Source organism: Gopherus evgoodei, chromosome 7 (assembly GCF_007399415.2).
Source record: "Gopherus evgoodei ecotype Sinaloan lineage chromosome 7, rGopEvg1_v1.p, whole genome shotgun sequence".
NCBI lineage: Eukaryota > Metazoa > Chordata > Testudines > Testudinidae > Gopherus > Gopherus evgoodei.
Window position 1 is genome coordinate 75,824,054 of NC_044328.1, and position 24,861 is coordinate 75,848,914.

At 47.9% G+C, this 24,861-nt stretch overlaps 1 protein-coding gene across 1 annotated transcript in view; it reads left to right on the plus strand.

The window, feature by feature from the left end:
• USP54 (ubiquitin specific peptidase 54) overlaps window positions 1–24,398 on the plus strand; it is a 233,412-nt gene extending 209,014 nt beyond the window's left edge. Inside the window, 4 exon segments of the mRNA XM_030568176.1 lie at window positions 3,997–4,115; window positions 19,692–19,832; window positions 21,630–21,816; window positions 22,944–24,398. Coding sequence (XP_030424036.1) covers window positions 3,997–4,115; window positions 19,692–19,832; window positions 21,630–21,816; window positions 22,944–23,596 — 1,100 coding nt within the window. The 3' untranslated portion in view covers window positions 23,597–24,398.
• Window positions 24,399–24,861: the final 463 nt, after the last annotated feature.

Genomic DNA, 24,861 nt, shown 5'->3' on the forward strand with positions numbered 1-24,861 from the left:
CTTGCCCTTTTGTCTCTGAGGAACTGATTTGGCTATTCCCCAAACTTCCCTGGAAAACATACTTTTAGTCATGATCTCAGCTTATGTTTAAAATGTCACATATAAGGCTGCTACATCCATTTTGCCATGATATTACTGATCAGCAAATTATGAGTTTTTAAATGACACCTCACAAGGCATCTGGCTTTTGGTGACTCTCTGGATTACCAAATTGCTACTACAACTAGCTTCCAATTCAAAATCAGTAGGAGGACTCTTCAGCATCCCGTTCCAGAGTGGTTCTGGTATGGAGGGAGCACTTATCTAAGGAATCCTTGAGAGCAGCATGAGGAGTTTGTTAGCACCAGTCCAGAGTCTGGAATTGGCTAGTGCCACTGTTGCTATGCCTGTGATTCTGAGCCTTTCCTTTGGGTCAGACACATCTGAGAGCTTTCATGCTTTACCTTTACTGAGCACGTCTTTTGTTTTGATGGAGCAGTTGTGCTTGGCACTTGACAGCCTCAGTGAGAGGGCACTACCAATAAAGCTGTACCATACATGGCTTTGGCCTCTCTGTGGCACAAAGGGTTTTCATCAGTTGCCTGACTATCCTAATTATTTTTCACAGATGTTAGGGAATCCATGTGTATAGCTAGAGTTTGGTCCTCAGGAAACATGCATGTTGTTCCAGTCCTTGGAATTTGCTATAAATAGTTCCCTTTCATCCCTCCACAAAAGGGGTCATTGGAGCCCTCCTTAGACTCCAAACCTGCAACTTCCCTGCATGACGGTTTGATCTAGCCAGCTGGGTCAAGAAGTTGCTCTTTTTTTGAGAATGCAGCTGCCATCTTTCCCTGGCAGATGAGGAATTGGAGAACAGACGGGTTTTAACCAAGCACAACTAACAATTAACTGGAAAAAATTCATCAGAACGCAAAATGAAGTGGACTTGGAACAGCGCTCCCTTGCTTTTAACTTGGACTATCTTAAGGTGCATTTTTGTTGTTGTGTGAGCTTTCCACTCTCTGGGGCACAGGTCATCAATTTTTGCTCACTCTCCAATAACCAAATTAATGAGATGGTTGCTCTGTATACCATTGGGGCTGCTTGTGGTAGTTGCTTTGCCACGATGGCCGGGGCAAAGGAGACTGGATTTTCCATTGCTGAGGGTGCGGCGGTGACAGGGGCGGCTCTAACCATTTCCCTGCCCCAAGCACGGTGGCACACCGCAGGGGGTGCTCTGCCGGTCGCCGGTCCCGCGGCTCCCATGGACCTCCCGCAGACATGCCTGCGGATGCTCCACCGAAGCCGCAGGACCAGCAGACCCTCCGCAGGGACACCTGTGGGAGGTCCACCAAAGCCGCCTGCCACCTTCCCAGCGACCGACAGAGCACCCCCCGCAGCATGCCGCCCCAAGCACGCGCTTGGTGTGCTGGGGCCTGGAGCCGCCTCTGGGTAGTGAGACAGGTACATTTGAGCTGCTTCATGCATATTTGCTTCCTTCCAGCCCAGAGAATAATCAAGTTCAGGTCTAAAGGACTAGTTGTCCATACACCATATTCTATTCAGAAAAGTAAGTATCTGCTGCATCCTCTCCCTTAATCCTGACTATGATGGTCTCCTGTGTCCATCCTACTCAGGCCATTACTTTCCTAAGCTTAATTCACATCCAGGAACTCTGATTCCATACTTTGGATATTCATGGATCTTAGATTTGGTCCTCTTAGACAATGATTGTATTTTCAAGGGTCCTTCCAAAACTAAGGGCATATGGGACATAATTACTAAAAGACGTAGCCATTTGTTTGACTACACTCATGGCTTTTTCTTTAAAATGTTCAAGAGATCAAATAACCAAGCTTAGCCAAATTTATTGTCTTAAGAGACAACAGTACAGTACAAAAAGGAACATAAATACCCCCCCTTCTGTGGGGCAAATTCTTGCAGCATGTTCACTTTATGCAGAAGGTGTACTTCAAAGATATGTATTTCAGCTAGTAGTATTTATAGTACGATTTTACAGGTTAAACTCTTTACACACAAAATTTTAGTTTAACCCACTAGTTTGTGCCAGCTTTGTCCTTGGTACTTGTCTATAGTTTCCTATATCTAGTGTTGATGAGCTGTGAAAGTATTCCCTGTCTGTACTTGGCCGAAGTCAAAGATGCATAAATGCTTTGTACAAGTCTCCTATTTTCTAATGCAGCAGTTCTCAAACTTTAATAACTCGAGGACCCCCATTTTGATTTAAAATTTTTCACGGACCCCCAAACCTCCCCGCTTATCCCCAGGTGCTGTCCCCTCTCCACTCCTCCCCTCCCCCCCATGCCCTACCCCTACCCACCTCTTTCCGCCCCCACTCCACCCCTGTCCCACCTCTTTCCCACCTCTTTCTTCTCCCAAACGTGCCCCGTCCCCGCTCTTCCCCCTTACTCCCAGCGCCTCCTGCACGCCACTGAACAGCTGTTCCCTGGTGTGCAGGAGAGAGGGAGAGGAGTTGATCAGCAGGGCTGACAGCCCCAGACATAATTCCGCCGCATCCCCACTCCTCCACCTTCCTCACAGCACTTTCTGCATGCTGGGAAACAGCTGTTCCCTGGCGTGCAGGAGGCTCTGGGAGAGAGGGGGAGGAGTTGATCAGTGGGGCCCGCAGACCCCACTCAGTCTGCGGGCCCCAGTTTGAGAAACGCTGTTCTAATGCTAAAGTTAACTTCAGCTTTGCAAAGTAATTGTAGGTTGCTTGAAATGAATAAACAGAATGTTGGGAAGAGCATAATAAATTCATTTAACATAACTTCCCAACACCAATCTATATAGTATTGTTTTATTAATACCATACCTATTAATGTGGTGTATACTATGCTTAACTTTTATATAGTGGCTAACAGATGGGACTGGGGATCTTTCCATCAAAGCTCAAAGGTTGCCCGAATGCATCAGTTTGTGTATGACAATTCTTATGACGAGACTGGTGTTCAGCCACCTAAAGGTATTAAAATATACTCAGGGAATGTATACACTACCCCCTGGATCGGCGGATAGTGATCAATCTATCGGGGATTGATTTGTTGTGTCTAGTGTAGATGCAATAAATTAATCCCCGATTGCTCTGCCGTCGACTCCTGTACTCCATCGCGGCCAGAGGCGGAAGCAGAGTCGATGGGGGAGCGGCGGCAGTCGACCCCACATTGTGAGGATGCGAGGTAAGTTGACCCAAGATACGATGACCTCAGCTATGCTATTCTCGCAGCTGAAGTTGCATACCTTAGGTTGATTCCCGCTCCCCCCAGTGTAGATCAGGCCTCAGCTAAGCCTAATGTCTTTCCATAGCTTGTCTTTTTATGATCTTAGTCAGTTTGGAAGGCTGTTACTTGAAGCTCTACATAAGTCTTTCAGGTGTCTTTTTTTCAATTATGGCCTGTTTGGGGAGAGTAAAAGGTTGTAGTCACTCATGACGTGGCACTCATTTTTGGCAATTCTGCAGTCCTTGTTAATCTAGAACTCTTCAGTCCTTCTTTTTTGAGGTGGTACTGCTCGCTAAAGTCCCACAAATAAGAATGTGCAGAGACCATTTGAAAAAATAAAGGTTACTTACTAGTAACAGGAGTTCTTTGAGATGAGCCTCTGCACGTTCATACTCCTTCACTCACCTTCCCCATTTCTTTGGGACCTTAGTTTCACAATTCCTGAATTAGCAAAAGGAACTGAAGAGCGATTGGAACTGCTACTCTTTTTAAACTTGTAGAACCCTGCACAAGGGCAAAGGAAGGGGAATGAGTAGCCCCAGTGGACAATCTTCACTAGAGGTTCTGAGATCTTGTGATCAGGCACTTTGATCCTGTAAGTGTGGATGTGCAGGGTCTTGTCTCAAAGAACTCTGATTACTGGTAAGTAACCTTAATTTATGTATATAGATATTCACTTTCTGTTTGAGCCAGGGCTGAGATAACTAATCATGTTCCACAGTTGCAGAGTCAGATCTTGAGTTTATTCTAACTTCTTTATTTCCCTCCACAGTCTCTACAAACATAATTGTGAGGAAGCTGCCCACTGTAGCCGGCATGGGTCTCTCGAAAACGCCAACAGCAGAGATTGAGCACAATCTCTATGGAGCCACCGTCTCTCCTGTCTCCAAGGTAGCACCTAGAAGGTTGTGTGGTTGTGAGGGAATTGGACATTCTTCTTCGAGTGCTTGCTCATATCGATTCCAATTAGGTGTGCGCACGCCATGTGCACGTTCGTCGGAAGATTTTTACCCTAGCAACACTCAGTGGGTCGGCTGGGTTGCCCCCTGGAGTGGCGCGGTTATGGCGCCGGATATATACCCCTGCCAACCCAACGGCCCTTCAGTTCCCTCTTACCGCCCGTGACGGTCGTTGGAACTGTGAAGCGTGGCTTTGCTGATCTCCACGTCCCTAGCTACTTGTAGTTCTTTGCTGTTTATTGTGTGTATAGTTCGAGTTCTTATAGTTAGTATTAGTTATTGTATTTATAGTTAGTGTATATAGTTTAAGGGAGGATCGGGGATCAGCCCCTTTCCTCCACCCCGGCACAGGCCCATGCCCAAGGCACCGGGATTCAAACCGTGCTCGGCGTGCCAGAAACCAGTGCCAATAGGGGATCCCACGACTCCTGCCTCAAGTGCCTAGGGGAATCCCACCTTACTGATAAGTGCCGCATCTGCAAGTCATTTAAACCAAGGACGAAGAAGGAGCAGGACTTTCGATTGAAACAGCTCCTCATGGAGTCGGCACTTAGTCCTGCAACGTCGGTACCAGGCGCCCAACAGACTGCTTCTGTAAGGAGCGCCCCTTCGGCCCTGGACCGCTCTGGTACCGAGAAGGAGCCCCGGCACCAACCCCTACCAGAACCCGACATCTGCTCGGCACTGCTCCCTGTCCCCGAGACCCAGGAAGCAACATAGCACTCCAGCTGCTTCAGCTCCACAGAAGGAGCGCTCATCGAAGATGGCTCGTCCAGCACCATCATCTGCCGTGGCACCGTCGACTGTGGCACCGCAGATTGCGGCTCCACCAAGCGCGGCACTGTCGATTCCAGTCCCACAAAGGCCGTTGAGTCCGGTGCCTGACAGCTTCCTGGCTCACGCTGTGGTTGAGCTTGCCCTCCCTTCTACACTGGAGACTTTCTCCACGGCAAGGGAGCTCATCACCTTGACGGAGTCGACAGGGCGTCAACCCCCGGCACTGCCAGTGCGGGTCATACAATCCATCGGGAAACCGGCACTGGTAAGGCCACCTTCCATTGGTCCAACAGAGATACGTCGTTCAAGATCACAGTCTCACAGACGCTCTTGATCACGCCGTTCCCGCTCCTGGCGCCGCTCACAGCTCCAGCACCACTCTCCATTGCGGCACCGTTCGACATCTTGTTTGCCGGCCAGATACTCCCGGTACCAATCCGACTCATGGCACTGCTCTCAGCACCGTGTATCCCGCAGTCGCTCCAGACGAAGGGACTCGAGATCCCGGTCGACCTCCCGGCACCGCTACGGTAGAAGATCCCGGTCTCGCTCGCGGTACCGTTATAGCTCCCGGTACCGCCCCAGAATCGAGCATCCAGAACAGTGGCGCCCTCCCAGGGTCTATCAGCACCGCCATGGCCATCGAGACACACATCGGTGTCATCGCAGGCTGGTAGCGCATCCTATCCTCAGGAGCGTGACTCTGACATCCCCAGCCATATATTCCCAGAGAGCCAGAGCCACGAGCCAGGGCCTCATCACTGGTCCTTCTGGACACTGTGGGCATACCACCAAGCCCAAGGTGCTCCATCAGTGGTCGGCCCCGTCAGAACACTGGGTACCAGAGGCAACAGTAAGCCGCCCCTCCACCCCCCACGGGCATGGATGAGGCTCCGATACCATCTGCAGACACCCAGGTTCCACCTGACACAGATGACGCTCCACAAGTACAGGAACCCCCACAGGACCCCCTGGTCCTGGGCCTCTCCTCCGCCTCCTCCCCTGACAAGGCTGTGGCGGGAACATCCTCCTCAGGCCCTCCACCAATTGATCTCAGGGCCCATCAAGACCTTCTGAGACGAGTGGCTCAGAATATGAACTTACAGGTGGAGGAGGTCCCTGAAATAGGGGACACTGTCGTGGACATCCTATTGGCTGATGCACCTACTAGAGTTACCCTTCCATTTATCCGCACCATAGAGGCTAATGCGGACACTATTTGGCAATCCCCAGCCTTGATTCCACCTACAGCAAGGGGAGTAGAGAGAAAATATATAGTCCCCTCAAAGGAGTATGAATATCTCTACATTCACCCACCTCCTTGCTCTTTAGTGGTGCAATTGGTGAATGAACGGGAGCGTCATGGCCCACAAGCCCCAGCTCCTAAGTCAAAGGAGGCTCGGCGCATGGACCTCCTAGGCCACAAAATATACTCGACTGGGGGCCTCCAACTTAAAGTGGCAAACCAACAAGCCCTCCTAAGCAGATTTAACTTTAACACGTGGGTGTCCTTGGGGAAGTTTACAGAGCTTCTTCCCCAGGAGTCCCGTCAAGAATTTACGGCCCTACTTGAGGAGGGTAAAAAGGTAGCAAGAACCTCCCTCCAAGCCTCTCTGGATGCGCGGACTCTGCAGCCAGAACTCTGCCTCAGGAGTGACGATGAAGCATATCTCCTGGCTCCAAGTATCAGGCTTCCCCTGATTACAACAAACTATTCAGGATTTGCCCTTTGAAGGCCAGGGCCTGTTCTCGGATAAGACTGTACCCCAGATTGCAAGTCTGAAGGACAATCATGTTATAATGTGCTCACCTGGGTATGCCCACGCCAGTGACCCAACGCTGGACCTTCTGGCCCCAGCCCACACCGCCCCTTACACCCCGTGTAGGCCGCGTCAGGACTTTAGCAGAAGGCTGGTAGAGAGAATCGTCAGAGGCAGTCTGTGCCTCGAGGTCAAAATCAGGCACCCCCTAAGCCACCAGCGGGGGCCCAAGCAGAACATTTTGATGGGACGCCCGAGGGCAGCCCACCAGTTGCTCTACCGGATCCTTCTCCTCCCCTTTTCAACCGCCTCTCCCAATTCCTCCCTGCCTGGTCCCAGCTAACTTCAGATCGTTGGGTCCTGCGCACGGTGGAAGTGGGATACCACCTCCAGTTAGTTTCAATCCCGCCTTTCCACCCTCCCTCCCCATCCATCTTCAGGGACCCCTCTCATGAGCAATTCCTCTTACAAGAGGTCCAGTCTCTCCTAGCCATGGGAGCCATAGAGGAGGTGCCAAAAGACATGAGGGGCAAAGGGTTTTATTCCCGCTACTTCCTAATCCCCAAGGCAAAGGGAGGTCTACGAGCAATCCTAGGCCTGTGAGAACTCAACAAATTCATGATAAAGCTGAAGTTCCACATGGTAATCCTGGGGACCATTATCCCATCCCTGGATCCGGGAGACTGGTATGCCGCCCTCGATATGAAGGACTCGTATTTCCACATCGCAATTTACCCACCACACAGACAGTACCTCCGTTTTTTGGTCAACCATCAACACTTTCAGTTCACTGTACTTCTGTTTGGCCTTTCTATGGCTCCGTGTGTGTTCACAAAATGCATGGCTGTAGTCGCCGCCTCCCTCCGGCGTTGTCGGGTACACGTCTACCCATATCTTGACGACTGGATCATTTGAGGGACTTCCCAATTACAAGTGTTGCAGCACCTTTGCATCATCAAAGACCTCTTCGGGAGCCTAGGCCTGATGATCAACACAGAGAAGTCTACTCTGACACCCACCCAGAGAACAGACTTCATCGGAGAGGTTCTGGACTCCAATCTGGCCAGAGCCTGCCTCCCACAGTCACGTTTTCAAGCAATGGCTTCAATTATTTGAGGTCTTCAAGCCTTCCCGACAACGTCGGTGCACACCTGCCTCAGCCTAGTAGGTCACATGGCCTCCTGCGCCTTCGTGACCAAGTATGCGAGGCTACGCCTCTGTCCCTTTCAAACTTGGCTTGCTTCAATATACCAACCACGCAGAGACAGCCTGGACTCGGTGCCCACTATTCCCCGGAAGATTCTGGGCTCCCTAACCTGGTGGCTAAACCCCAGTCTAGTCTGTGCAGGGATGCCATTCCACCCACCGCAACCCTCGATGGCCCTAACTACGGACGCGTCATCTCTGGGTTGGGGTGCCCACCTCGAGGGCCTTCGCACTCAAGGCCTCTGGTCGCCTCAAGAGCTGGCCTTACACATCAATGTGCGGGAGCTGAGAGCAGTCCGTCTAGCATGCCAGGTGTTTCGAGACCATCTCCAAGGTCATTGTGTTTCAGTGTTCATGGACAACAGCATGGCCATGTTTTACATAAACAAGCAGGGCGGAGCATGCTCCTCCCTCCTTTGTCAAGAAACCGTCCAGCTTTGGGACTTTTGCGTAGCTCACTCAATCGATTTGGTAGCATCTTTTCTCCCAGGAGTCCAGAACACTCTGGCGGATCACCTCAGCAGATCCTTCCTGTCTCACAAGTGGTCGATTCGTCCGGGCGTCATCCATTCTGTTTTCTGGAAGTGTGGGTTTCCCCACATAGACGTCTTTGCCTCCCGAGAGAACAGGAAATGCTAGGTGTTCTGCTCCTTCCAGGGACGCTTCCCAGGCTCCCTCTCAGACGCATTCTTGATCCCGTGGAAGAGGCACTTACTCTATGCCTTCTCACTGTTTCCACTTGTCCACAGAGTCCTACTCAAGCTCCGCAGAGACAGCGCCCACCTGATCCTGATTGCTCCAGCATGGCCGAGGCAGCACTGGTACACCATGTTGTTCGACCTCTCAGTGGCAGACCTGATTCCCCTGCCACTCTGGCCGGATCTCATAACACAGGACTTTGGCAGGCTTCACCATCCAGACCTGCAGTCTCTTCATCTCACATCATGGTTGCTGCATGGTTGAGCCAGTCTGAGTTGCATTGCTCTGCCTCGGTCCAACAGGTGCTCTTGGGCAGTAGGAAGCCTTCCACTAGGATGACATATCTGGCCAAGTGGAAGCGTTTCTCCTGCTGGTGCGCTCAGCGTAACTCAGTTCCCAGGCAGGTGTCCATTCCTACTGTCCTGGACTACCTCTGATCCCTGAAAGAACAGGGCCTAGTGGTCTTTTCCATAAAGGTGCATCTGGCAGCCATCTCCGCCTTCTACCCGGGGAAAATGGCCGATCAATCTTCTCTCACCCCATAGTTTCAGGGTTCCTCAAGGGATTGGAATGTTTGTAACCTCAAGTCAGACGCCCGACCCCTATCTGGGATCTCAACCTGGTGCTAGCCAAGCTTATGGGTGCTCCTTTCGAACCACTGGCCGGCTGCTCACTGCTGTACCTTTCCTGGAAGACAGCCTTCCTCGTCGCTATTACTTCAGCAAGACGAGTATTTGAGCTTCGGGCCTTGACAGCGGACCCCCTGTATACGGTATTCCATAAGGATAAGGTACAGCTGCGACCACACCCCGCCTTCCTCCCTAAGGTGGTGTCCGCCTTTCATGTCAATCCAGACATCTTCCTCCCGGTCTTTTTCCTGAAGCTGCACCAATCGTGTCGGGAACAACAGCTGCACATCGTAGACGTTCGCAGGGCTCTCGCCTTTTATATCGAGAGAAATAAATCCTTCTGAAGGTCACCTCAGTTCTTTGTAGCTGTGGCAGACCGGATTAAAGGCCTACCGGTCTCATCCCAACGAATTTCATCTTGGGTAACATCCTGCATCTGCACATGCTATGATTTGGCTCACATTCCGGCTAGCCACCTCACCGCTCATTCTACTTGGGCTCAAGCTTTATCTGCCGCCTTCCTGGCCCATGTTTCCATCCAGGAAATATGTCGGGCAGCTACCTGGTCATCTATTCACACCTTTGCCTCACATTACGCATTGGTTCAACAGTCCAGAGATGATGTAGCATTTGGCTCAGCAGTTTTGCATTCTGCAACATCTCACTCCGACCCCACCGCCCAGGTAAGGCTTGGGAATCACCTAATTGGAATCGATATGAGCAAGCACTCAAAGAAGAAAAGACGGTTACTCACCTTTGTAACTGTTGTTCTTTGAGCAGTGTTGCTCATATCCATTCCAAACCCGCCCTCCTTCCCCTTTGTCGGAGTAGCTGGCAAGAAGGAACTGAAGGACCGTTGGGTTGGCAGGGATATATATCTGGCACCATAACCGCACCACTCCAGGGGTCGACCCAGCCGACCCACCGAGTGTTACTAGAGTAAAAATCTTCTGACGAACGTGCACGCAGCACGCGCACACCTAATTGGAATGGATATGAGCAAGACATCTCAAAGAACAGCAGTTACAAAGGTGAGTAACGGTCTTTTCCAGCAGCAAGAAAAGTGAAAAAATTCCATATGAAAGGCAGTGGGGTCACTCATATTGAACTTTTGAAGAAATAATTTTATGTAGTCCTACTTAGGATTGAGCACTAAGAAAGTGGGTGACTTGAGGTCACTGTTACACTCTAAATGGTGACCTCTTCAGGGATATGTGGCCTCACAGTTTCAGAGTTAGTACCTCTGATTATACTATAATGGAGTGTAGGGAACCATTTTGCATTGCAAGGAGGTAGGCTGGATGACCTGACATATTTTCCATTGCTACCTCCTAGGAACTGCCTCTTCTTATTATATCAACTGCTTTGACACTGTCTCCTTTATTGGATTATGTCATCTTGCATGTTTTGAAAGTAGAGAGTTTAACATAGTATAATGTACAAATAATAGCTGACCTCTAATGCTCCTTGGTCCACTCTGAGTAAGAGAAGGTAGCAGTACCTGCACTACAATTTGTCTTGTGCTGCTGTTTCCAGAACCTTCAGAGCACATGTTCTAATTCAGTTGAATACTGCTCAGTTTTCATATTCTGCAGCTTTTCTAAGAGAAGCCAGTTAAATAATTAGCTGTAATATTTTGGTACCTATATCTGAAAGTGTCTGGGCACCTAAAAAAAAAAAAAAAAAAGACTAAAAATGCAGTTTTTGCACATAGAGGAACCTGCTTATCAAGCTGAGAGCAGAAGGAAAGAGGTAAAAAGAACCAACATTTCCCACTCCAACACAGAATAAACCACTTGCTAGCCACCACGAGAGATGGAAGGAAGCAAATAATCATAGTGAGAAGAGTTGTGAGAAGGCTTCCACACTCTTCAGATTATATTTTGAGATAGTCATCAATTCCAGCCCTGCTTATCTCAGCTGCTGTAATGGAGCACAAAACAGCGAGCAGTCCCTTAGGTAGACTCATCCCATTAAGTCTTTAAATCCTGTCTTTAAGAAATTATAAGATATAAAATCTCCGTTAAACATGTATGCCAATGTACATATGTCATAACCTAGTCCCAGATTTGGACCTTAGCGTCCAAAATATGGGGGTTAGCATGAAAACCTCCAAGCTTAGTTACCAGCTTGGACCTGGTACTGCTGCCACCACCCAAAAAATTAGAGTGTTTTGGGGCACTCTGGTCCTCCTGAAAAACCTTCCCTGGGGACCCCAAGACCCAAATCCCTTGAGTCTCACAACAAAGGGAAATAATCCTTTTTCCCTTCCCCCCTCCAGGTGCTCCTGGAGAGATACACAGACACAAGCTCTGTGAATCTAAACAGAGGGACTCCCCCTCCCCGTGTTCCAGTCCTGGAGAACAGAATTACCGAGAGTTAATCTCTCTTATCCCCCTCACCCAGAGGGTATGCAAAGTCAGGCGAATAAATCTAACACACACAGATCTCCCTCTGACTTCTTCCTCCCACCAATTCCCTGGTGAGTACAGACTCAATTTCCCTGAAGTTTCCCAGTAAGAAAAACTCCAACAGGTCTCAAAAGAAAGATTTATATAAAAAAGAAAGAAAAATACATACAAAATGGTCTTCTGTATAAAGGTGACAAATACAGGGTCAATTGCTTAAAAGATATTGAATAAACAGCCTTATTAAAAAGAATACAATTCAAAGCACTCCAGCAACTATAGACATGTAAATACCAAAGAAAAGAAACCACATAACTCACTATTTGATCTCTTTGTCCGTACACTTGGAAACAGAAGATTAGAAAACAGAAATCACTTCTCAAAGCTGAGAGAAAAGCAGGCAGACCGACAAAGACTCAGACACAAACTTCCCTCCACCCAGAGTTGAAAAAAAAAATCCTGTTTCCTGATTGGTCCTCTGGTCAGGTGCTTCAGGTGAAAGAGACCTTAACCCTTAGCTATCTGTTTATGACACGCCCCCCAAATTGCAGACAGTGGGGAAGCTCACTGCGGCGATTTCCTTCTAGAACTTTAAAATAAACAGATTAATACAAACACATGCACCTTTACATATACCACTAAGTAGATAACTAACAGACTTCTACATTTAAGAACACTTTTTAACTACTGGATTCTGGGAAACTCTCATGGGAGAGTGCATCCGCTACTTTGTTAGAAGCTCCTGTGATGTGCTGAATTTCAAAATCAAAATCTTGGAGAGCTAAACTCCAACGAAGAAGTTTCTTGTTGTTCCCCTTGGCAGTATGGAGCCACTTTAGGGCAGCATGGTCAGTTTGTAGTTGGAAACCCCGCCGTCCCCAAACATATGGGCGTAGCTTTCCAGGGCGTACACAATGGCATAGCATTCCTTTTCACTGACTGACCAGTGACTTTCCCTCTCAGACAGTTTTTTGCTGAGAAACACGACAGGATGGAAGTTGTGATCTGTTGCTTCTGCATGAGCAGCTCCTATACCACCTCAGATGCAGCCGTGGTTATCAGGAATGGCTTGTCAAAATCGGGGCCCTGAGCACAGGGTCAGACATGGGTGTCGTCTTAAGCTGGGTAAAGGCCTTTTGACACTCATCAGTCCACTTAACTGCATTGGCTGGGTCTTTTTGGTCAGGTCGGTCAGTGGGGCAGCGATTTGGCTGTAGTGTGGTACAAATCGCCTGTAGTACCCGGCCAAGCCTAAGAACGGATTGGACCTGCTTCTTGGACCATGGGACAGGCCACTTTTGGATAGCATCCACCTTGGCCTGTAGGGGGTTTATGGTTCCTCGACCCACCCTGGTGCCCCAGGTAAGTCACTCTGTTTTGGCCTATTTGACACTTTTTGGCCTTAACAGTTAGTCCGGCCTGCCTGATGCGCTCAAAGAACCTTTCCAGGTGTAGTAGGTTTTCGGGCCAGGAGTCTGAAAAAAATTGGCCACATCATCGAGGTTAGGCAACTGCAATTCTCCAGTCCTGCTAGTAGACCATCTACCAGCCTCTGGAAGGTGGAGGGTGCATTTCGAAGGCCGAAAGGAAGGACATTGAATTCATACACATCCCGCATGGGTGGACAATGCTGACCTCTCCTTGGCAGGTTCATCTAGCAGGTACTTGCCAGTACCCTTGGTTAAGTCTATTGTAGAGATGAACTGGGCACGTCCCAACTTCTCCAATAGCTCATCGTGCGTGGCATGGATAGTTGCCGATAGTTACCGCATTTAGCTTATGGTAGTCCATGCACAAAGCGTATTTCCCCATCTGGTTTGGGTACCAGACCACTGGAGATGCCCATGCACTGGTAGATGAGCGGATTATACCCATCTGCAGCATGTTCTGGATCTCCCGTTCTATAGCAGCTTGGTCATGAGGAGACACCCGGTAGGGTGGGGTTCTGATTGGGTGAGCATTACCTTGTGTCAATGGAGTGTATGCCCAGTTCAGTCCGTCTGGGGTGGCTGAGAACAATGGGGCGAAGCTAGTGCACAGCTCCTTGATTTGGTCGCCCTGCAGACGTCCAGGGTGGTTGAGAGGTTCACCTCTTCCACCCACCGTCTTTTTTCCCAGTCGTAGTAGACACCGTCAGGCCACTCAGCATCATCTCCCTGGACTGTAAACTGACAACCTGTAAGTCTCTGGAATAGAAAGGCTTGAGAGAATTACATGGTACACTCTAGGCTTTAGTGAGGGAATTGGGAAATGCTATGAGGTAGTTAACAGTTCCCAGGCGCTCTTAGGACCGTGAATGGCCCTTCCCATGATGCTTCCATCTTATGGGCCTGTTGCGCCTTCAAGACCATCACCTGGTCTCCTACCTTGAAGGAACGTTCTCTGGCATGTCCTGTCATACCAGGCCTTTTGCTCTTCCTGAGCATCCTTTAGGTTCTCTCTAGCAAGGGCTAAAGAGTGTCGGAGGGTGCTTTGTAGGTTGCTTACAAAGTCCAGAATGTTAGTTCCTGGAGAAGGCGTAAACCCCTCCCATTGCTGCTTCACCAACTGTAATGGCCCTTAACCTCGTGGCCATACACAAGTTCAAACTGGTGAAAACCCTAAACTGGGATTGGTACAGCCCTGTAGGCAAACAGCAACTGCTGCTGCAACACTAGGTCCCAATTATTGGAGTATTCGTTGACGAATTTACGTATCATGGCCCCCAAAGTTTCCATTAAACCTTTCCACCAGGCCATTCGGTTGGATGGTGGTACGGGGTGGCAACCAAGTGATTCACCCCATGAGTTTCCTACAGTTTTTCCATGGTCCCTAGCCAGGAAATTAGAGTCCTGAATCTGTAAGGATGTCGGAGGGCCAACCTACTCTGGCAAAGATGTCTGTTAGGGCCAGGCACACAGTGTTAGCCCTGGTGTTGCCTAGAGCTACTGCTTCTGGCCATCAGGGTAGCAAAGTCCCACTAAAGTAGTACTACTGCTTTCCTCTGGGCGTCTTTTTTGGGAAAGGGCCCAGAATATCCACAGCTACTCGCTGAAATTGGACCTCAATTATGGGGAGTGGCTGGAGAGGGGCCTTGACCTGGTCTTGGGGTTTTCCCACTCTTTGGCACACCTCACAAGACCGGAAATACTGGGCAACGTCCTTGCCCATCCCCTCCCAGTGGAAGGACTTCCCCAACCGGTCCTTGGTTCTGTTCACCCCAGCATGGCTACTGGGATGACATGAGCTAAGCTTAAGAGCTTCCCCCGGTACTAGTTGGAACCACCAACTGTTTTGCGGCTGCCATTCTTCCCGGTGTCCACCAGAAAGAATTTCCTTGTATAAAAGTCCTTGGTCTATAACAAACCGGGGATCGATAGAAGAGCTGAGAGGTGGTGGGGTGCTCCGTGCCGCCGCCCAAGCTTTCTGAAGGCTGTCATCTGCTTCCTGCTCAGTCTGGAACTGTTCCCTTGAGGCTGGGGTCACCAGTTCTTCCTCAGACTGTGGACTTGGGCTTGGTCCCTCTGGAAGCAATGTAGGTGATGGGGTTGTTTCCGTTGCTGGTGAACCGCTCTCCACTGGTGCACCTGAGGGTATTTCAGGCTCTGGCTGAGCCTTTTGGGTATGGCTGTATGTTGCTTCTGCCAGTTCTGGCTCCCTGGCGCCCTCTGGCGTTGAGTTTGAAGCTGTGGTTGCAATTGCTGGTGCTGGTTGCTGTTCCAGTTCCGGGCCTGGGACTGGAGGTGCTGTGGCTGTTTCAGTGGTAGGCATGGAATCCGGGTCCACTACCTCTGTCTGGGTCTCTGGTAACACAGACGGGGCCTCTGTGGACGGCTCAGGAACAGGAATGGGTCTGGAAGCTTGCCTGGTTTGGCTATGTGTAACCATTCCCACTCTCTTGGCCCGCTTCACCTGGTTGGCCAAGTCTTCCCCCAGTAGCATGGGGATAGGATAATTGTCATAGACTGCAAAAGTCCACATTCCTGACCAGCCTTTGTACTGGACAGGCAGTTCAGCTGTAGGCAAGTCTACAGCTTGTGACATGAAGGGGTAAATTGTCACTTGGGCCTTTAGGTTGATGAATTTGGGGTCTATGAAGGATTGGTGGATAGCTGACACTTGTGCCCCCGTGTCTCTCCACGCAGTAACCTTCTTTCCGCCCACTCTCAAATTTTCCCTTCGCTCCAAGGGTATTTGAGAGGCATCCGGGCCTGGGGATCTTTGGTGTGATGGTGGTGTAATGAATTGCACTCGCATGGTGTTCTTTGGACAGTTGGCCTTGATATGTCCCAGTTCATTACACTTAAATCATCTTCCATCTGATGGGTCACTGGGCCGAGGTGAGTTACTGGAGACTGGTGAAGTGGAAGAATACTGTGTCTGTGGCTTTACTTGGGTTGTAGGTGGGGTTTTTGGCTGTCCTCGGTTGTAGGGTTTATGGTCGGTGTGCCCCCTGGGGTATTCGTTCCCCTTGACAGTAGCTTTCTTGCTTTCTGCCACTTCCATCCATCTGGCTCCAATCTCCCCCGCCTCAGCAAGATCTTTGGGTTTTCCATCTTGTATGTACCGTGTGATGTCTTCAGGAACACCATCCAAGAACTGCTCCATTTGTATGAGGAGGTGCAGTTCTTCCAAGGTTTTAACATTGTGTCCTGATATCCAGGCCTCATAATTTTTCCCAACGTAGTAGGCGTGTTTGGGAAATGACACATCTGGTTTCCACTTTTGGGTTCTGAAACGCCGACGGGCATGATCCGGAGTTATCCCCATTCTATATCTGGCCTTGGTTTGAAAAAGTTTATAGTCGTTCATGTTCCCCTTAGGCATTTCAGCTGCCACCTCTGCTAAAGGTCCACTAAGCTGTGGCCTCAATTCTACCATGTACTGGTCTTCAGGGATACTGTACCCAAGAAAGGCTCTTTCAAAATTTTCCAAGAAGGCCTCGGTGTCATCACCTGCCTTGTAGGTGGGAAATTTCCTGTGCTGTGGAACAATCATTGGTGCAGGGTTGTTAGGGTTGGCTGTGTTTTGCTTAGCCTTTTCTAATTCCATGACCTGTCGGTGGGTCTCCCTCTGTTTTTCCAACTCTCGTTGGTGGGCTGCATTGTTGGCTTCTTCTTGTTTTTGTAGCCTTTCCATCTCTTGTTTGTGAGTTGCCTCATCTCTGGCCATCTGTGTTCTGAGCAGTTCTATCTGTTTTTCCATGGCTTCGAGCTGTACTGCCTCTGGTTTTCGTGACATCTTGTTTTGTTGTGTTGGGGTGCCCTCCGGTGTTTATCTTCTGAACTGCAGGCTCTGTTGCCTCCTGGGGTCTGCCTAGCAACAGTGCCTTTTCCCTTTTTTTTTCTTTTAGCTAATCTTTTCAATGTTAAGTAAACCAGAAAAACCACTTTATATAGTGCTGGTATTTGCCTCCTAATGGGAGTGCTATTGTGTGACAAAAGACCCTTTGTCACAGCTTAATGGTTTCTTGCTTAATATGCAAGCCACAATTGCCAGAGAGAGCAGAAAAAAAAATTCTCTCTGGTTCCCTTTTAAAACCAACTGTTTCTCTCTGCTAAAAAGCCCCTAGCAGAGAAAAGAAAAATATAATATTCTTACTGGCTTCTGGATTCTATCCCACCTCTGCCACCATGTCATAACCTAGTCCCAGATTTGGACCTTAGCGTCCAAAATATGGGGGTTAGCATGAAAACCTCCAAGCTTAGTTACCAGCTTGGACCTGGTACTGCTGGCACCACCCAAAAAATTAGAGTGTTTTGGGGCACTCTGGTCCCCCTGAAAAACCTTCCCTGGGGACCCCAAGACCCAAATCCCTTGAGTCTCACAACAAAGGGAAATAATCCTTTTTCCCTTCCCCCCTCCAGGTGCTCCTGGAGAGATACACAGACACAAGCTCTGTGAATCTAAACAGAGGGACTCCCCCCTCCCCGTTTTCCAGTCCTGGAGAACAGAATTACCGAGAGTTAATCTCTCTATCCCCCCTCACCCAGAGGGTATGCAAAGTCAGGCGAATAAATCTAACACACACAGATCTCCCTCTGACTTCTTCCTCCCACCAATTCCCTGGTGAGTACAGACTCAATTTCCCTGAAGTTTCCCAGTAAAGAAAAACTCCAACAGGTCTCAAAAAGAAAGATTTATATAAAAAAGAAAGAAAAATACATACAAATGGTCTTTCTGTATTAAGGTGACAAATACAGGGTCAATTGCTTAAAAGAATATTGAATAAACAGCCTTATTTAAAAAGAATACAATTCAAAGCACTCCAGCAACTATAGACATGTAAATACCAAAGAAAAGAAACCACATAACTCACTATTTGATCTCTTTGTCCTTACACTTGGAAACAGAAGATTAGAAAACAGAAATCACTTCTCAAAGCTGAGAGAAAAGCAGGCAGACAGACAAAGACTCAGACACAAACTTCCCTCCCCCCAGAGTTGAAAAAAAAATCTTGTTTCCTGATTGGTCCTCTGGTCAGGTGCTTCAGGTGAAAGAGACATTAACCCTTAGCTATCTGTTTATGACAACATAATAAGATGAAAAACTGATCATGGGAATACTATTTTTATTAATGATACTTAGACTCAATTGCTTTATGCTCTTGGGTTAGACTTGAATGAGAGGCTGCAGAAAATACTCCTGAGGCTGAGGGCATTCTGCGCCAAAAAATTAAAAATACAATATTTTTAAATTCTGCAAGTTTTATTTGTCAATAAATAAATGCAGAGGCTCCAGCATGGCAGTGGGGAGCACAGGCCATTGGCTGCATGAATGTGGGAAATCACTCTGCAGCTCCCCACCCCTAGGACTCAGCAGTGAGGCTGCACTCAACCCTGACACAGCACAAAGCCTGGGTCTGTCCCAGAAATACCCTGGGGCCCTGCCCCTCTGCACCAGGTGTGGGGCAGGCAGACTCAACCAGGCAGGATCCAAATGTGGAGGGTCTCAGTGTGGGGGGATCCAGGTGTGAAGTGAGAAGATTGTGTGGGACAATCTCGATGCAGGCAGCTCAGTGGGGGGTCTAGGTTTGGGGGGATCTGGATGCACAGAGGCTCGTTGGAGAGGTTCCAGGTGCAGGAGCAATGGGACTCTGCAGGGGCTTCCAGGGGAAGGTGGTTGGGACTCAGCAGAGGAGTCTGGATGTGGGGGTCTTAGCAGGATGGTTCGGGTGCTGGGAGAGTGTGGCTTGGGGTCGGAGTCTGGGTGCAGCTACTTGGAGGTCAGTGGCATGGAGGTCTGGATATGGGGGCTCAAAATGGTGCCAAGGGTGGGGCATCAGGGTCGAGTTTGAGTGCAGGGACCTCGGTGCAGGGCTGGGCATCTGGAGGCAGGGATTCTGGTTGCAGGGGGGGCTCCAGATGCAGGGGTTGTGGTTCAGTGGGGTGAGGTTCAAGTATGGAGGACTAGGGGGGTTCTGGATGTACAGGTGAGGCCTGACAGGGGTGTCTGAGTGTGGGAGGTCTGGATGCATGGGGGCTGGATGGATGGTGGAGCAGCCCCCCATACAGTGACCTCTCCCCCCATAGCTCAGGAGCAATGCGGGGAGGAAGCAGGGGAGGATGCTGAGCTTCCTGCAGCTGAGGGGGGTTTCTGGGGGTGGGTCTGACACAGCCTCAGTCATTCCTTGCAGGGGAAGAGGAAGTCCAGTCCTTTCCTGCCTCCAGCCCAGCTGGGACTAGCAGCTGTTCCCAGCTCAGGGTAGGAGCCACTGGCTGGGGTGTCCCCAGCCCCATGATGATTTACCTGTCTGCCAGCTGCTATGGGTGCCTGAAACAATGTACCTGCACTGCTAGGGAATGGTGCACAACTGCTCTTGCAGCTTCCCTATCAGAAAGTCATTTTTCTGCGGGGAAGCAAAGAAATCTGTGGGGGACATTAATTTTGCACACACACAATGGCGCAGAATTCCCCCAGGAATAAGAAAATGAAGGATTAATGTATTTCACTAAGTACATCATATTCTTATCAACTTCTTCTTCTGAATCACTGTGCAATGCAGTTTTCCCTGGAGAGATCTTTCTGAATGTGGTAACGTTGTCTGCAGGTTGCATATGCCAGAGGCCATAGCAGGGAACCAGAAGAGGAGATGTACAGTGCAGAGCATTTCCGTCGCATTGCTCGCAGTCTCAGTGGGACAGTCATCACAAACAGGGAAGACAACACTCTGGTCTCCTCTCATAGTTTTGTAAGTAAAATGAACCTCAGCATTGCGGAGATGACCGCTTGGGATAGAATTGGGGGCTGCTTTTCCTCCTCCTTTCCCTCATCAACTCCACTACAAGTAGTAAACAGAAAAGGCGCACAATTGAACAGCATCGATACCAGTTTAGAAGGATGAACATTTGTTCCAGTGAATCATTCCCTTTTTTCCTCTGTTGGATGGCAGCTTTTATTTTACAACAACCAAGCTGTCTGCTTTTAGAGTCATCACGCCTAGAATTTTGCCAAGCAAAACTTGTGTATGTGTGCTAACAGGGCTAACCCTGGTAAAGGGACACAGTCAATCTGAAGTTTATCTATTTTCAATATTGAATAACTTAAAAATCCCAGTTTTTAATAGAGCCCCCATAAACAACATGGGCTGTGATTTAACAAAATAATTATTTAACAGTATATATAAGGAAATGTTTGCTTCATTGTTAGTGTTTATAAGGCATACCTTCCTCAAGAAATAGTGGTTATACACAAAGTGCTGCACAAAGTAAACAACTTGAAAACAGAGAGAAACTGTTTTTCTCCATCATCTTTGTTAGTACTCTCAGGTTAGGTGTAACAAATCTGAAACTTGAAAAATGTACAGTATTTTCAGGCAGAAGTTAAGTGTTTTTTTCTTCAAGTTGATTATGACCTTTCATCTGATTAAGTAAAGTTGTTACTCTAAAACCATTTTTTGTTTAACTTTTTTAAACCTTACCTGTCTATATTTCATTTCTGAACAAATTCTAGTGGAACTGGATGTAAGGTGAGGTGGGTATTGGCTTGCTGACCCTCCTGCTGAAAGGGCAGGGAAAGTATTTTCCCTTGGTCAACATGATTATTAATGGAATGAAGACTGTTGCTGGGTCTAATTGCACCAAATAATGTTCCCCTTTCAGAGTTTCCCCAAATTCATTTAATTGAAAAGCAGGGATTTTTATTGAACTGTAAGTCTGAGAAAAGCAGGAACAGATTGCTGTCAGTGTTTAGCTGGGTGATTTCTTTGAGGAGGGGAAACTTTAAGAGTATGCAGTAATGTGATGTATTGGTTTTGTTCTGATTTTTCTCTAGCCATGTTTAGACTTCTTCAAAGGAAAGCTAAAAGCATTAGCTTTGTTTGAAAGCAGCAGAATAAGAATGGAAGAGGCTGAGTTGCAAACTCAGTGTTAAGCACAGTAAATGCTATAGCATAACTCAAGTTTTAGCTTTAGGCCTTGTCCAATCACACAAGTTGTACAAGTTTAACTAAAATTTGTTTTCAAATCAATTTAATTAAACCAGTACAACTCTCATTTGTAGGTAGGGCCTTAGCCCAATCTTGCACTGATGCAAAAGCTCAAACTCCACTACCATATCAGAAAGTTGTGCCATACATCACTGTTTAGCTCTTACTAAAGCGCGTTTAGCAAGGGAGAGGCTTCAGCAGTGTGTATTTTCCTGGCATCTGTGGCCCAGTCCTTCAAAAGGTGATTCAGAAAGAGCAGATTGATTTTTTTTTTTTTCTTGCACAAGGTTTCTGCTGTTATTCTGAGATGCGAGTATGATGATGGGTTTTTTTCTGAGCAGGTATGTTGGGTTTGTTTCTTAGCTGTTAGGTTACCAAAGAGCCTTTCTGGGTGGGTATTGTTACCTTGCATTTCTTTCTCTTTCACAGACAGATTCATGTACTTGTTCTGGTGACTCATCCCTCTCTCCTTCCTGGATCCCCACCATGTTTGCTTGATTGAACCCAGCTTTGTGTTTAATCATAATTTGTGGTTTCTTTCCTTTCTCATTTTGTCAAAAGGAAGCATCAAATGTGAGGAAAATGCCAAAGGAAACCACGCACCGTTCTTCCAGCTCCACTACCCTCCCTTTTCCCCATGATCCTTCTGTGTTACCATTTGATCCCCACCACTACCCAACCCAGATGCAGAACCTGTCCCATGATGTACTGATGCCTAGCATGGTGGGCAAAGCACGTAGGCCATCAGGTAATCACAGAACTCTTCACCCTCCTGCATGATCAGAAATGCTGTATGTGATTCTTTCCCTGCTTTGCTGAACTACAGGTCTTTGGATCTTGTCTGCCATAGTGATGGTTTTATCAACTGCCTGAATCCCTTCAGAAATTTGGAAGGATAAATTGCTTTTTCTTTCTTTACTGTCCCTTCTACACTGCTTTAATTATGCTGTGCTATATGGATATAACATGAGGGGACAGTCTTTGTTAGAGGTATGGCTGTTAATTATTTAAATAGTTATGGTAATATTTTCGTTACGTATACACAGGAGGGAGGTACCTGGCCAACAAAAGTGTCTGGCATAACCCAATGGAACTCTTTTTACTAATTTATATAGCATCTATAGCATCCTCTGGGGCACCTGGCATTGGCCACTGTCGGAAGACAGGATACTAGCAAATGGACCTTTGGCCTGACCCAGTATGGCCATTTTTATGTTCTTTTAACACACCATTCCTATTAGGTCATTAGCTATATTACACTGTTTTTAACATTACAAGAAATGAAGCTATAAATGATGCACACATTCCTCAGAGATGACCCAAAGGTCCACCCAGTTTTTTTTGTACTTAACTGTGCTTGTGGGAAGGGTGCGAAGCGACTACCTGAGGAGGAGCTGGTTATTAGTACTGTATTTCCTCAAAAATCACGTGTGTGTGTGTGAGATCTGTTGGAATTACAATCCCTGTTGGTGCTACAAATTCCTGCATGGGAGGCCACCATGAAAGTTATCAGGAAACCCCTAGTACATATGTCTTTAATTTTCTTGTTGGGCTCTTTCTCAGGTGACCTTGAACATGTTACAAAAAGTGCTGACTATTTAGGAAATCTAGTGTCCCATTAGTGTGTGTGACAGCACCTGCAGAAAGACAGGTTGGAGCTCTTTCCTGGGGGTGGGTTGAGTTGCAGAAGGAAAGTGAATGCAAGGAGTGTGCTGCTTAGTTTTCACTAATTCCGAATCATAGGTCAGTAAATGCCCTGGTATAAGGTTGGTTCAGTTACCCGTTCATATCAGCTGTGAGCCACAGTTAAAGAGGTTTTGAGAGGAAAATAAATTAAAATATAACTGACTGAACTCTTCCCACTGCTCCCCACAGGAGATCAGAAGAACGTCCAGAAACTTCTGGTTGTACCTGACTGGGGTGAAACTTTCCGAGGTGAAGACCACCCAGGTATGGCACTGAGCTACAGGAGCCTCCCTTGCACACAGAAATGCTCTTCTTCCCAAGGTCAGAGGCCTCTTGTTGACCAGCATATGGGAGGTGGAGCATCAAGGATCTCTGGCCATTGGCTGCAGATGAACCACACTGCCAGACAAACAACAACACTGCCAGACAAACGAACATTGCAATCGGGACACACTGCCCAGCCAGACAAGGGGTTAGAGGAAAGCGTCCTCCAGCAGCCCTCTCAACGCCAAATGCATGAGTCCTATGCCATCAGTTGCAGGCCACGTCCTAGCACAGACTACAGTACCTTCAGAGTACCACAGGGGCTTTCTTGGGACCCTGGTGCCTCTCATGGTTGCCCGGTGCCTCCTCTGCGTACCAAGGCCGCTGGACCAAGGAGAGTAGATATGCCCCCAGAAGAAGACTGGCGTCAGAACAGCTTTACCCCCCAGCCTGGAGGACGGAGAACATTGCCAGTGCACATAGTGGATGGGACTTTTTCTTCTGCTTCTGAGGTGCACCAAAGGATTATGGCCCGAGCAGCAGCTACTGCTGCCACCTTGCAGAATAGTGGCTGGTGAGGTCTTGTTCCACTCAGTGTGTTCCCAGCATTGATCAAACCCCCTTGTGAGCAGACTGTCTGAACTATAGCTGTTGCTGAAGTGCAGTTAATAACAAGGCAGCCAACTCTTCAGTCAGTAGCTCTGCTAGTCTTGTCTTAAAATGTAGCTATATGGTATGTGGAAACTAATTGCACTGTATTTCTTTTCCTGAATTGATGTCTGTGGGGGGAGCTCTCGGCTATTCCGATCCCAGCCCCTCTCAGCAGTAAGCACTATAGTCCAATAGTAGGTATAAGGGGCACAGGCTATGGATAAGCTCACAAGTGCATGTTTATTTGAAGAAAGATGCACCATTAACAAAAAGGGCCACTTTTTAAAGGACTCAAGCATGAAACATAGTTCTGCTAAATTCATTGCATACAAAGCCAATATGCTATTTTCCATTTGTTTTCTTCTCCCTCTCCCTCTTGTGTTATCTACTGGGGGAAAAACTGATCCACCTTCCAGGTTCCAGCAAATCTGGACACGGCAGGACTGGTAGTAAGTGAGTCAAACCCAGCGTTCAGTGTGCTGAGACTTCAAGCACAGGGCACAGCTGTAGTTGCTACTGTGAAGGGGGAGGGAGACATTGCCCCAGAGTAAACCAGAACTTTCCCCATTCCTTCAGGCAAACTAACAATGCTTCAAACAGAAACAACTGTTAATGCTGCACACTTAATTACACCAATGTAAACACAGAATAAATTTAGCTATTTTAGGGTCAAACATGCTTGCTTTTGTAAGTATTTTTCAAATAAATCTATGAAATAGTTCTATTTAACTGTCTGTGTATGAATCATCTTCATTTTTTATTTGGTTTTACTCAGCGACTTGCCTGAAAGCTTTGATTTGTGTTTTTTTAATACTCTAACTGGAATAATAAAAGCTACATATAAAGTTGTTTGCAGTGTTGTTATAGCTGTGTTGATCCCAAGATATGAGACACACAAGATGAGTGAGGTAATATCTTTTTCTGGACCTGAAGAAGAGCTCTGTGTAGCTCATAAGCTTGTCTCTTCCACCTCACTCACCTTGTGTCTCTCATACATACAGGTAGTTAATTAATAATGGTAATTTATTAACAAATCATTTATAAAGAAGCACTTGTAATTAGAGCAGAGGATGAGTCAGGAATACAGTATTCTGTTCCTGACTCTTCCAATTCCTCTTGTTTGCTTTGTGGACTAGTTGCTTCGCCCCTCTGCACTTCGCTTTCCCCTGTAAAACTGGGATAACCTTTCTCT